The sequence below is a fragment of the Pieris rapae genome, chromosome 15, assembly GCF_905147795.1.
Source record: "Pieris rapae chromosome 15, ilPieRapa1.1, whole genome shotgun sequence".
Lineage (NCBI taxonomy): Eukaryota > Metazoa > Arthropoda > Insecta > Lepidoptera > Pieridae > Pieris > Pieris rapae.
The window spans coordinates 3053669-3068710 of NC_059523.1; the positions used below are offsets into that span (position 1 = coordinate 3053669).

Below are 15042 nucleotides of genomic sequence, written 5' to 3' on the forward strand. Positions count from 1 at the left end.
AGCTTCAAAAAAAGCTGAATTAGACCTGCAAATTGGACAACATGTAAATTAATTAAAATAAAGGCTAATATGAGGTAATAATTAATAAATTATTGGTAATTCATTATTATTATTATTATAACTATGACTCATACATTTAGTATTCATCACCAAAAATTTACAAATTTCAGTTTAAATTTAATACGTTCATTGTAATTTGTGTCCGCATTTGATTCTATGTAAAGTACAAGTAATGCAAGATACCAAATGATAAGAGGAAGTGCGTAGCGCTCCATTGATAGAGTTTTGCTAATATTATTTTTATTTACCTAAATACTAAATAAACAAATTGCACAATATTACTTTGGTGGCTGGAGTCTTCCGCAGTTTCTTTCACAAGACACTTTCTTTTGAGAACTAGCGAACTGTGGAATCGACTCCCGACCTATGTTTTCTGAGAGATTTGATCTCTATTCAAAGTTAGGGTATACTCCAAGCTCAAAGGCCGGCAGATTGTAATTTAATTACATTGGTATTAAGGAATGCATGACTCAACTTTTCTCAATTTTGACTTAATTATTATATATATATTAATTAATCCACATTCCCATGCGCAAACTAAAATTAAGTTGTGCATTAATGTAATTTAAATACTTATTTACTATAAATTACAGCAATAATTACTATGTTTTACTTAAAATATACAACAAAGATAACAATAGACATTTTTTGTCTTATGTAATCATCTATATTGTCAAATAATATCTGAAAAACATTTCAATATAATGCATGCTGAAGCTATGAAACTTGAAGTGAAGTTAGTTTGATCATCCATTGTCCTATTAGTATTATCTCATGGTATATTTGAAAGTATCATTAGATTTGTTCCATTTTTTTACTTAAAGCATAGGCAAATTGCAAACCTTAAACTATTTAATATGCTAATTTTTAAAGTAAGTAGATAATTTCAATTAGAAAACCTCAAACATTCTTCCCAATATTTTTTATTGTGTTTAAATCAGAGATCGATAAAACGCTTCAGGTTTTAAATCGCGATTCGGTGTTTCTTTCACCATACAACGTTGATAAGATACCACTCTAAAGATAAGATTGCCAGCCATTTTGTTAAAAACATTTGATGCACAGTCAGATTGGAGGTTTTGTGATGTATTTGTGAATTTAGAGTCAATATATCGGTAAATATTTACATTTATTTTTTTATTTTGTTTAAACTATAACATATTATTTATGTAGGTTTTAGAGTAATACGTATATTATATAAATAAAGATAGTGTATTCTAGGTACTACGTCTAGGTATATACATACATTTTCTTCATCTTTCTTAGTAACTTTAAACACAGTTCTACTCATATATGATATTGAAGTCCCAAAATGTAAATCGGTCTAATGGTCGACTTGTAGGCGACCTAATTATACCTTATAGATACGATATGATATAGGCTTATCTAGTCTTAATCAACGAAAAATAAGTCAAACGTTGATATAACGCCAAATATTAAAATTTATATAAATTATTGTGATTATGTTTCAGTTTTAGAATAAACCACATCATACAATTTTACCATTTAAGAATCATTTCTAAATTAAAGTTATCTATTACAGGTAACAATGAGTGTACGTGGTATATTTATTGTTGTTATCATTGGTCTTATTGGAGTGTATGGCGATGACACACCAGGTACATAACACGCTATTGTTTTGCAGTTTTACAATAGGAAATATTTTAAAAGCAATAAACACTTCACATATTGTATATTTTACGATATTTTACTTGTTCTTTATTCAGAAAAATCGAATGGAACAATATCTAAGAATCCAGTGTGGAAACAGACGGGAATTTGCAGAAAGTGTATCTGCAAAGATGAAAAGATAAACTGCTTCGATCAAAGTCTCACTACGTTTTTTACTAAAAAGGAATGGACTGGTAAGTTAAAAAACTTGATTCCTTATGAAGGTACCAAAATGTTATTATTTCTTGCTTTTAGTTTTGACATACAGTCTCCTGCTTATCGCTAAGTCTTTAAATCAAATCTAATGTACTGTTTAACAACTGCTAACACCTCCCCAAAATCCCCTGCTCTTTACGCTTCTAAAACGGAAACAATCGATCTACATATTTTTGGGATCGCCCATTAAGAGATTCTGTTATCATTACCTTAGGTTCCATTATTTACTTATTTTTTTATCTCTATGTAAACTTATTGATGACTCATTGTAAGCTTTTTATTTGCGTACACCGTCCACACTTATTATTTAGGCCACACATTGGTTCTAGTTTGTCTAAGTTACTTTTTTTCCCGCTTCTTATGTTAATGCGGCTATAAATAAATATGCACATGACATAATTGTTACATGACATGTTGTAATTGTAATTTGCCTTAGTGGTAAGTGCATACCCACAGAACAGAACCCAGAAGCTTTAGCTTCGATTCCCTGCAAAGCATTAAAAAAAGTTATGAAACAGACGTAAAAATGTGTTGTTTCTCGAGTTGAATTATTGTATTTTTTATATAAACTATAGAAAATAGAGAACACAGTCTCATATTCTTACTGATTCAAAAGCCGTGTATTGACATTTGATGTAGAAAATTTTATATCAATATAAATTGTTAATAATTCAACCATAATTTACACCTTCTTTCAGATATTGCAGAATTCAAACCAAAAATAATAGATTTGAGTGACAACTCAATAACGAATGTAACTGCGTTCGCGCAGTTTCCCGTTGAAATTCTCAATTTATCACGGAATAGTATTGAGTTTATTGAGAATGCTAGTTTTAAGGATCTTCAGTCTATGAAAGTTCTAGATCTAAGTCATAACAAGCTCACGTCGGCGAAACTTAGTCCACATGCTTTTGAGGTAAGATTAATATAATTGAAATAACTTTGGCCCAAGCCCAATTGTTTCAGAATTAAGAGAATATTTATACATATGAATTGAGAGACAACTGATTTTTTTTCCATACAACTGTATATAAAATGCGATCGGCTCATTACACAGTTAAAGCTCAGGACAGGATAGACAGGTGGCGATTTTTCTCCTGCTCTGTGAATGTCCTAGAAAAAGTCACAGCTCGATTGATTTTAAAGTAACTGAATAATTCATACGTTTTTTTAATGTATATAAATCTTAATCGTTATTCGTTTTAACATATTTAAAGACAATAATGGATTCATATTTTATAATAAAATCTGTTGCTTTGCTTTCAGGGCCGCTATTCTCCAGAAGAATACGAGCCTCTTGCATCCATGAGAACTCTGAGCTTGGCCTACAATGACCTTCATAGCCTGAACCAGGATCTCTTTGAGCATTTACCGGAGTTAACTGAGTTGGATTTAAGTGGCAATCCCCTGACCACGATTGATCATGTAACTGTAATTGCAATTTCTAGTCTTCCTATGCTGAAGGTATGTTATTCTAATATTTAATTAACTGAATGTGATGCCGTGTAAATAAATTAAGTCCACCAGTACCAGTTATTTATAGGTTAATAACAATGAAGTAATTATCATTTTGTCATTTTATATTTTACAAACAATAAGACAGTTACATTACTTATAAACTGTTAACATTTTAACAAGACATACGCTGCCATCTCTTAATCGTATTAGGCGATGAATTTACGCCATCTAGTGTCGAATAGCAGCATACCATAAATTGTAATTGCTATAGTATTTTGTAATAAATATAGATGGTACTTTATTTTTAATAATTCTAATTATCATACACATTATATTAAGTGATTAAATACGTGTTCATAGGTTCTTCGAATGCGGTCCTGCCAATTGCCAGACATTCCCGAAAAATTCCTTCATACACCCCGGTACCTGGAACGCCTAGATCTAAGTGACAACAAGCTAATAGCTGTGCCTTTAGAGCTAGAGGAGACTAAGAATTTGATTTATTTGAACTTGAACCAGAATCCTATTAGAGAACTAGACGTCAACAGCGAAGATCACCCGTACGTTGATTTGTATTAGTTATTTTAAATTGGAACCAGACGATCGTGGTTTCGTTCGAATCTAATTTGTTTCATGCTCGCCAAGAACACAGAAATATCTGTTCACGGCTGCAGAATAAGACTAGTCAAGGGCCTCTAAGCACTATTAATTTCTATTAAATTTAGTCTGGTTTTTCAACTTTGACATGCAGGCTAAAATTGTCAACCGAAATCCCGAAATGGTATTCCACTATAATTACGCTGATCTAATTCATTCTTTCAAATTGATTTCCATGAAAGTCGACAACCATGAAATTAATACTATACCTAGGTAGTCAAATCGCGACGATGTTCAAAAGATTTTTTAAAAAATAGAAACTTTATTAAAAGAATTACAATTATATTATACTACGGTCGATGTTAGACCCTAATTCTAAGGTGGTCGATGTGAGACCCTATATCTACGGTGGTCGATATTAGACTGATTTATAATTAATATGCTCCTTACATCTAAAATGCCTTACATCATCTAAAGCTTACAAAGTTAAACACTTGAGGTGTTATTGGTATTCATGCTGACAGTGCGCCCTAAGTATGGTGGTGTCAATGTAACTTTTCCCTCCTTAAGCTCGAAATCATCTGAAGAACAATTTTTCGGAGGATGGTTTCGGCCTTGAAATGTTATACATGTTTTTATTCTTTTGTATGCCAGAAATGATATAAGACTTAAAATTAAAATTACATACAAGATTATTGTCCCTAAACTGACACTATTGGTTTTCACAACACTTTCACTTTGATTTTCACTATTTTGTAGCGCGAATGATAACACTTTTAGATTTGTTAAATCAACCCCATTGAGTTTAACAGGATTAATGTTGTTCTGGATACGGATCTTCAAGTTTTCAGGTAAATTCACTAGTGGCAGCTTTTGATATATAAGCTTCTCACCGTTACTGCTATGTATTTTTAAATTGTGATTTGCAATGTTATATTGACATTTATCTTCTATAGTTAACAAGTAAGTATCTATGAGAGTGTAATGTATAATTTCGTTATCACACGTTCTAATCAGATCGACAGGTGATTTAGAGTATATCATCCATCGATTAAATTGTAAAAGTTCTACTTTAATTTCTTCGAATTCTATTGGAATTTGTTTGCAGGAGACATTGTGAGAATACTTCATCAGGTCCAAGATACAAGTGTCTTCAACAGGTACCATGGTCTGCAGCTCATCACAAAGGTATGTTTCTTCTTCTAAATTCTTACATGGCGTCGACAGCGATTTCGCTTTCAACCCCTTCACAATAAGGTAAGGATACTTGGGGAGTATTATTAAGGTAAGGTTTGTTTCAGGTTGGGTGACAGGTAAGGGTACAATTTTATAATAAAAATAAGTTTCTTTCTTAACTAAAGGTATTTCTAATACTAAAGTAATAACATTGTTCTTAAAATATGATTTCAATGTCATGGACTGTTCAATTCTTATAATATTTTCAGGAATTACTTTAAATATCAGCCTATCTGTTTTCTCAATGATTCTAAGTACATTAATGAGTTCATCAGTATTAATTATAGATTGATGTAATACGCCCATTCTACTAAATGCTAAAATGTTTTCAATCTCGGTCAATTTTGTGTAAATGATTTGAAAATTGTGAAAGAAAGAATTATAAATATGTGTTATTTGATTAATATGTGAAATAATTGAAATATTTTTAACATTATTATTTATTTTATTAATTGCATCACTTAATTGTTCGAGATTGTTTGTAATATTTATAGTAGAGTTCGCAACAAGTCTTATCATTTCAGATATAACAGTAGTTTTCTTTTCTAGAGAATGTTCTCGGGTTTTTACGGTTTTTATTAAGTTGTCATATTTAATAGCATCTTCATAATCTAAATTTCCTGTTATCATTTTAACTAAAGATCCTAAAGGATTGATGAGTCCTCTTTTCTGTCTGTTAATTGGTACAATTTCTGAATATTTGTTCAATGTGATATTTAACATATAATTAACTTGAAGCTTAACATCATTGAAATATATTAACGGAGGGCTACTGATATTTAACTGTAATTCTACTATTCTATTGAGTTCTAAATATCTATGCATATTAAATTCTAATTCTTCCTTAATAAGATTAATATCTAACGTCTTAATTACTATCCACTTATCATACGTAATCAGAGCGGTTCCTTCTCTGAGAGGGAGAACGCCTGGATTCTTCTCAACCTTTTGAAGTTGAAGGGCCCGGATCGTTACTGCTTGGGTCACTAGCAGGACGAATCTGTGGGGGACGTTTTATGTCTTTTATTGGAACGTTTTTATCTTTTGTGTTAGTTTCTACCAATACTACATTTCTTTTTATTTTACCCTTAACTTTTGCTTTTTCATACCTGGGTTTATCCTTGCTTCTACGTTGATTTACACCTTTAATAAAAACAGTATCACCTTCATTTAAATCAAAATTAATTTCTCCTACACTATTTTGTTGAACTTTTTCTTTCCTAGTTCCTATTTTATCGGTTAAGTACTTGTATAAGTAGTGAGTTCTTTTTGCATGATCCCTAACTAGTTGTTGAGTATATTCTTTATCAAAATTTAAATTGAATTGATTGTTACTTTCCGTGTGACCAAATACTACTTCAAACGGAGTGAGACCTGTTACTGAATGGATTGTCTGATTATAAGCCATTATAGCATATGTCATTACTGATGTAGCATCTGTGAATTTATGTTCATATTTCGCAAGTCTATATATTTCTAAAATTGTGGAATGAAATCGTTCTATTAATCCCATTGAGTTTGGATTGTTAGGGGTGCCTATGTGAATATCTATTTTATATAATGTCATTAGATCTTTCATGAGTTTATTGTTGAATTCCGAACCGGGGTCTGAACTAATTTTAGTTGGTACGCCGTAGAATGAAAAGTATTTTATGAGTGCCCTGACTACTTCAGGTGTCGATCTATCTGGAACTTCCAAAGCTTGTGCTAATTTACTGAACGCATCTAGTATGGTTAGGTAATATTTTCCTTCTACAGAAAATAAGTCTATAAATAACTCTTGAAAAGGTCTTGATTGAGTTTGTGTAAGTTGTAATTGAGGTTTAAATGGTCTACGGTCGTATTTCATGCGTTTACAAGTATCACATGAATTTATTAAGCTAGTTACGGTTTCTTCTAAATTTGTCCAAAAATAAACTCGTTTTAAATGAGAGATTGTTTCTTTAATACCTCGGTGACAGGTTTTACCTACGTGATATTTCATTACTATTTCTTCTTGTTCTTTTTCGTTAGTGACATTAATTACTCTTTCAGTGCATTCATAAAGCTTTACGGTTTCTTTTCTAAATAATGAAATTAATACTTGTGTGAATAATTGTCGGTGTGCTTTGTTTTCGTAATAGATAAAATATTTAATTTTAGGTCTAATATATTCTTTAAGAAATTTTTTTATTAACTCGGAATTATCTAGGGGTAAATGAACCTCTAAAATCTTTTGTTTGGGATGTGAACGAATTTTAACTGAAAGTTCATTTTTAAACCATGGGTGTATTAATATTTGGTTTGGTTTTGTATCTATAGCTTCGTAAAGTATGGGAATACCATTTGTATCCATATCTTCAGCGGAATGTACTGTATCTGTACTAGAGTTTATTGTTAATGTACGTGATGATGACCTGGAATTACTTCGAGATGGAATGGATCTAGATACTTCAGAAAAAGACATAGGATTACTGTTATCATTTTCAGGTTCTTTACTTTGGTTGTTTTGTCCTAATCGTGTTATTGAATCGGTTAATTCTTGAATATAGTCATCAAGATTTCTATCAGAATTTCCTACATTCACTATCATTGATTGATTATCTTTATCGTTTTTACCTAAAGCATTTAATTTAATACGCGAGAGAGCATCAGCATTGGTGTTTTGCTTTCCATTCTTATGAATGACTTTAAAGTTATATTCGGCTAATCTGAGTTTATACCTAGTCAATTTACTATTTGGTTCTTTAAGAGAATCTAGCCAAGCTAATGGTCTATGGTCCGTATAAATTGTAAATTTTGTTCCATATAAGTACGGTCGAAAATGTTTAACTGCCCAGACTATTGCTAATAATTCTTTTTCTATAGTACTGTAACGTTTTTCTGTATCATTCAAAGTTCGGCTAGCATATGCTATTGGTTTATCACTGCCCACTTGACCCTGCGAGAGTACAGCTCCAAGTGCATAGTCTGATGCGTCAGTTGTCAAAATAAAAGGTTTTGTAAAGTCGGGATATTGAAGTAATGGTGCGTTAACAAGGAGTTCTTTACATTTCTCAAAAGATTTTAAATAATTTTCATTTATTACAATTTTACTATTCTTTTTTAGACATGCTGTCATGGGTTGTGTAATTTTTGAGAAGTCTTTTATAAATTTTCGATAATAACCAATAAGTCCTAGGAAACTCTTAATTTCTGTCGTAGTTTTTGGTACTGGGTAATTTAGTATAGCGTCTATTTTATCGGTGTTTGGTTTTAGTCCGTCAGGTGTTATTGTATGACCTAGGTAATTTGTTTCTTTACAAAGGAATTCCGATTTGTCTAGTTGGACTTTAAGATTAGTATTTCTGAGTCTGTCAAATACTAGTTTTAGTTTTATTAAGTGTTCGTCTAGGCTAGATGAAAAGATAATTATATCATCCAGGTAAATTAAGCAATGTATGCCCTGCAGTCCTCTAAGAATATTGTCCATAGCTCGTTGGAATGTCGCTGGTGCGGTCTTTAACCCAAACGGCATTCTTAGGAACTCATAGTGTCCAAACTGCGTCGAAAAAGCAGTTTTCGGTTGATCTTCTTTTTCTATTTCTAGTTGGTGATATCCACTAGCTAAGTCGAGTACTGAGAAGTAACAACTTTTTCCTAGTTTGTCAAATAAGTCAGTTATATTAGGTAATGGATATTTATCGTCTATTGTGATGTCATTTAGTCGTCTATAGTCAACAACCATCCTAAACTTCCTTTCACCACTAGCGTCAATTTTTTTTGGTACTAGGTGTACAGGTGCACACCATGGAGAATTCGATTCTTGTATGACGTTGTCTTTTAAGAGTTTATCTATTTGCTTCCTAATTTCAGCGGCTTCGGCTGGAGATTGACGGTAAGGTTTTACATAAATTGGATCTTCATTAGTTGTACGAATTTTATGTTTTACTTGGTTAGAAAAACTTAGTGGTATATGTTCGCTATAAAATATGTCTCTATATTCTAAGCACAAATTAAAAATTTTACTTCTTTCTTCCTCATTCATATGTTCAAAACGTAATTTTGACAAATTTTGTTTCAGAATTTTATCAATTTTATAATCATAAGTTGTTTGAGTATTATTTATATTAATTTTTTCTTCATTATAACTTGTAACCCTTAGAGGTTTAGTGAATTTAATTTCATAGTTTTTATTAGATGAATTTTGTATTATAGTGGTAGCATAACCGTTTTCACATTTTACAAGAGCAGATGGTGTTCTTATACCTTTACCAAAGTTAATTGAATTTAATATTGCTTGTCCATTTAAAAGATGAACAGGAACCCTAACACGAGTTTCAGATCGTGCATCAACACGAATGCTAAATGGTGGACTATAAATAATTGGTATTTCTGTGTCACGAGTTTTTAAAATTTGATTTTTCATGTCTATATTAGCATCAAGTTGTTTTAATAAATCTGATCCTATTAAACCGCCATAATCGTTATCCACATTATAGATATAAAATTTGTGATAATCTGTACTACAAAAAGTTTTAAAGAGAGGTATATAAATTACTTCGTTATGGTGGCTCTGTGCATGCGTACTTACGACTTCGAATGGTTCATAATATTTAAATTCTTGCAAATACTTATTGACTATTTCAGGACTTATAAAGGATCGTGAACTACCAGTATCTATCATGAATTTACTATTTATTTCCGGAATTTCAATATGTGGCAACTTTAAAGCACTATGATGATTCAAATGTATTACTTCGGTTTGTCTGTTGTTGAGGCCTGTGTATGAAAATTTTCAGGTTCTGAGGTCTCAACAGCTTCTTCTGAATTTTGTTCTAATTCGTAATAATTATCTGGCGTAAAATAAGTCGGATCTACGTTATAATATTCATATGGATAATTATCTTCGTGGTTTGATACACACGTTTCATGATTGTAATCTGTGTAATCATTAATATCATCGTTCATATAATTTGTATAGAATAAATTATTTGATGTTCTGGGTGTTATAAAATTTTGCTTAGCTTGAGGTGCTGTTCGCATTGATACATCATTATCATATTTATGTACCGGTTTTGGTTGATGATTTGGTGGAATACCAAATTTAAATTGTTGTTGATTCGATTGGGGGAAATGTCTGTATCCAAATTGAGGTGGTGGAATACCAAATTTAAACTGTGAATTATTTTGATTATGTAAACCTTGCTTTTGGTTGGTACCGAATTTAAAGTTAGAGAAATTAGGCTTAAATCCTTGATGTTGTGATTGCGGCTGAATTCCAAATTTAAATTTCATTGGAGGGTTATTTTGGTTTTGAGGTAATTGATTAAATTTATTAAAATTATTTTGTGAAAAATTATTTTGTGATAAATTATTTTGTGGTAAATTATTTTTTTCATTAATATTCTGAGTATATCTTTGTCTATTAATACTCCGTGATTTATATTGATTAAGGAAATTAACTTCTTCCATTACTACACTGAGCGCGTCTTCTAGAGTTATGCATCTATGTAGTCGGACAACGCGTATCATATCCTCAGGCAAATTGAAAAGAAAAACATTTAAACATGTATGGTTATAAATATTCATCTTTGCGTTCTTAATATTCTCGTCCTCTATTAAATTAATTTTTGAAAATAATGTACTACGGACGCTTTGGATTCTATTGCAGAAATTTAAATATGACTCGCCTTGATTAATTTTAATATTTTCTAATTCTATTGAGATACATTCTTCCGTTCTAGGATCTCCGAAATGTTGGATAAGAATTGTTTTTAACTCTGTCCAATGGTTAATGTCCTGTCTCTCACTAATTAGATGGCTCGCCCTGCCTCTTAAGCGGCTTGTAATTGCGTGAAAAATATAGAGGTCTTGTGCGACATTTGGAGGCTCTGATCTGAATGCTCTTATTACATATTCGCTTTTTCTTAGAAATAAATTTAATAGTTTCTGATCGCCATCAAATTTAGGTATTATATTTAAAATATCTGATGGAATCGTACGTATTTCTTGCATTTTTAATTTAAATAATAACAATTTCTTTTCACTTAAAATTACTTAAACTTATTACTAATACAGTCAAATGGAAATAAAATGGGACAGGTTGGAATGTGAAGAGGTTTACTCACATAAATCTGGAACCCATTTCTTCTATTTATAACTGCTGTTTCACTCTTGTTTCACTTTTTTATAATCTTGAACTTTCGCGAATATTTTGACAAATTTGTTGGTTTTTATATACTCGTTATGTATGTTGAAACACACGCGTAACCCGATGCTTCGACTGATTTTTAGTCTATATAAGACACAGGATCACGACGAGTATCCTACCGGCTGCGCCAGTCAAATCGCGACGATGTTCAAAAGATTTTTTAAAAAATAGAAACTTTATTAAAAGAATTACAATTATATTATACTACGGTCGATGTTAGACCCTAATTCTAAGGTGGTCGATGTGAGACCCTATATCTACGGTGGTCGATATTAGACTGATTTATAATTAATATGCTCCTTACATCTAAAATGCCTTACATCATCTAAAGCTTACAAAGTTAAACACTTGAGGTGTTATTGGTATTCATGCTGACAGTGCGCCCTAAGTATGGTGGTGTCAATGTAACTAGGTTCCTGCTAATAAATAAATATTCTGAAATATGATAAATAAATAAAAATATCTATCACCTTAATATTGTAAACTAATTATTATGCGTTGTATATTATCTTGTCTTTATCTTTCGTTCACTAGTTCTTATCTTTATAAAAGTATTATAATGAATGTCGACGTTTGGGTTGGTTTTGAGGTGGAAAAAATATTAACCAGCCCTTTGTGCCTAACTGAAAGAATTGTCTTGCCGGAAATGCAAGAAAAATTGTATGAAAGTAATAATTTAAGGAAACATGTTTCAGTGGTTTTCCCCGTCTCCGCAAGCTTCAAGAGCTGCATATGTGCAACATGCCTAAGCTACAACGTATCGGTGCAGGGTCACTCGCAGGTCTAGAGACCATACAAAGATTGCATATGTGTTGTAACCCTCGTCTGAGCTACATTGACCCTAAAGCTCTGGCCAGATCTGATGATATTGGAGAAACATATGACTGGCCTCTAATTAAGGAAGTAAGTGAAAATATTCTAATAAATATATTATACCCGTGTAACTACCGCAATGATTTCAAGCAACGTTGATATAGAAGTTTTGTAGTAATCATGATGTATGTAAATAAACAAAGTTTTTATTTGCCTTTGGTAACTGATGTATATACAAAGAAAAATTGAATCAATGCCTATATTCCATTCGGGTTGCTTAAGAATTCAGGAAAAAAGGAAAAAAATAAATTAATTTCACATAAATAAAAAAATGTACAGTAAACTGAGAACATGCACCTCACACTAGGATTCTCGCGTGTCGTGGGTAGTTAGTTTCTTCCAATGACAAGAACTTAAAGCAATATATTCTACAAATTTCTTAGTAGATATAATTTTATTATTGTTGCACAAGAAGTTGATAAAGTCACGCTTTAAAGTTTCGCAGTCAAAATGTAAATTTGCGAAAATCTAAATTTTAAATTTATCCTAAGAAATACAGGGTAAATTTAAAATTTAAATCTGTCCTAAGAAATACAGGGCAACGCTAACAGTAAACACTAACCCACGTAGATGGTTTAACATTAAACTTTAACACCTTTAAAATAATTGTACACATATCGTGTTTATTGATTGACAGCTATTTCAAAGAAAAGTAAGAGATAATTGAAGAAAATCTTAATTTTCAGTTGTATCTTCAATCGAACAATCTATCAGAGGTAGACCGTCGTTTCCTCTCCCGTTGGGATCTTTTGGAAAAAGTAGATATAACAAATAACCCCTACTTATGTGATTGCTCCACTCAGTGGATGGTGGATATATTGGTGGCTGTTGTGGAAAGGAAGACTACTAATTCCTCTGAAAATATGATGTAAGCATACATAAAAATATTAAAAAAAAATCATAGCGATAAAACCTCTAGGTCTAGGCATCAGATTTCTGAATCTGTTTTATGATCATTTTTAAATCGAATAGTAACAAGTAGGTGATCCTGTGTCCGTTAATTTTTTTTCTATACAAGCCGAAAAGAATTAGAAACGAACAGTTGATCTTTTCAAAAAGGATATTTACACAAATTTGGTGCATTTTGGTAGCCATAACTAAATAAATCTAAGAGTTGTTTTTCAATACATATTACATATTCTTGGGTTAAATATAAATTAAAGAGAAATTCTCAAGAGACCGGCAAGGCACTTGTGTGCCTGGCATCTTTTACACTTCTATTTTCTGATTAACTTTCGGCGTTGTATTTTCAGTTGCCAAGAGCCGATAGAAATGCGAGGTTACACGATGAAGCATCTGCATGACATCCATCGCACTATGCGTTGTGTAGACAAGTATGGGCATCGTCCAGAGAGGGATGGTGCCATGCTTTTGGGGACCCTTATAGGTAAGGCTAACATCTCAACAGACCATCGTTACATCAACGTCAAATCATTTATGCCAATAAGACTACCTAAAATTGCACTTTTGAACGTTAAATATTAAGATGATTCTAGTTGCCTCTTCTTCATGGTTTCGTGTGGAGAAGAATGGGCAAGAAACTCCACACTCACTTTTTGTATTATATTATAGTTAAATAATTAAGATAATGTACGCCTAGCATAAAATTACTATACAGGTCTATTATTGTATTTTTAGTATACATGTTCCTCACAAATATCAAAACCGTAGAATATTAGAAAAAAATAAAATAATTAAAATTAGATAAAAATAAAATAATTACAGTATGTACAAAACACAAAAAATAACAAAAATATGTAAAATTAGTTAAGCAACTAATTGAACCCAGAGGCTTATTCATCTCTGCCTTTTAATAAATGTATTTAAAAAAACGATTCAACGATTATCTTGTTGATAAAAGGGCCTGGGACTGCAGGCAGGCTTACTTCTGATTAAAATAAGTGTTTTTACGCAGGCTTTTTTCTCGGCCTACAACCCTGTTTTTTTTGCCGATGAGTAGGGATGTCTACCGATTCAAATTTAATGACGTGGAATAAGTGACACCTGTATCTTATATTCCATAATAAATAAATATTTTATGATTTTTAAATATGTAATGTCCTTTTTTCTAGGTGTCTTATTAGCAGTTCCAATTGTCTTCGGACTCATGATGCTGTGGAGACATGGCTACTTTTCACGGTGTGGTCTTCGAGGGCCCATCGATGTATCCAGGGCGTTCTACAAGCGAGCTCCAGCTGATGACAACTACATATAAGCTATATAATTATAAAATACATATAAGCTACACAAATATAAAATACATATAAGCTATATAATTATAAAATACATATAAGCTATATAATTATAAAATACATATAAGCTATATAATTATAAAATACATATAAGCTATACAAATATAAAAAAAGTTAACAACGAAGAAACGTTTTTTATCGTTGACTAAAAAATATTCTAAGATAAATAATGTACTAGTGAACTAAGAAAAATTATGTAATATGCCTTTAAAAGTTTTGGACTTAAGTAGAAGGATTTAAAAAAAATACTAACATCCCCACCATACTTTTTAGCAAAAAGTAAATACTTATTTAAGCTGACAATTGTGTCGAGATATATTTTTTATTAAATAAATTAAACAGTTTTACGTTTTTTTTTAAAAACAATTTTGAGCAAGGATTACATTTTCGAGTAACATTTTATACTCTCATTGCTTCTGAAAAAAAAGTTACGCAATATAATATGTAATCAATGGTAAGAACTACCATGGATTTGAGAATTCAGGGTTGAATTATACTTGCGTTAGG

At 31.3% G+C, this 15042-nt stretch overlaps 1 protein-coding gene across 1 annotated transcript; it reads left to right on the forward strand.

Moving 5' to 3' along the window:
* Positions 1-1048: 1048 nt before the first annotated feature.
* On the forward strand, positions 1049-14879 carry LOC110997929 (leucine-rich repeat neuronal protein 3). The gene is made up of 11 exons (XM_045631346.1): positions 1049-1175; positions 1604-1679; positions 1788-1925; positions 2646-2863; positions 3214-3411; positions 3766-3965; positions 12106-12313; positions 12970-13151; positions 13537-13670; positions 14356-14518; positions 14623-14879. Exons 2-10 carry the CDS (start codon positions 1610-1612, stop codon positions 14496-14498), a joined length of 1491 nt encoding a protein of 496 aa, XP_045487302.1. The 5' UTR covers positions 1049-1175; positions 1604-1609; the 3' UTR covers positions 14499-14518; positions 14623-14879.
* Positions 14880-15042: the final 163 nt, after the last annotated feature.

Coding starts and splice junctions, on each gene's coding strand:
- LOC110997929 (XM_045631346.1), top strand. CDS start 1,610: ATGAGTGTACGTGGTATATTTATTGTTGTTATCATTGGTCTTATTGGA. Junction 3,412..3,765: donor CTAGTCTTCCTATGCTGAAG/GTATGTTATTCT, acceptor ACGTGTTCATAG/GTTCTTCGAATGCGGTCCTG. Junction 13,152..13,536: donor AATTCCTCTGAAAATATGAT/GTAAGCATACAT, acceptor TTGTATTTTCAG/TTGCCAAGAGCCGATAGAAA.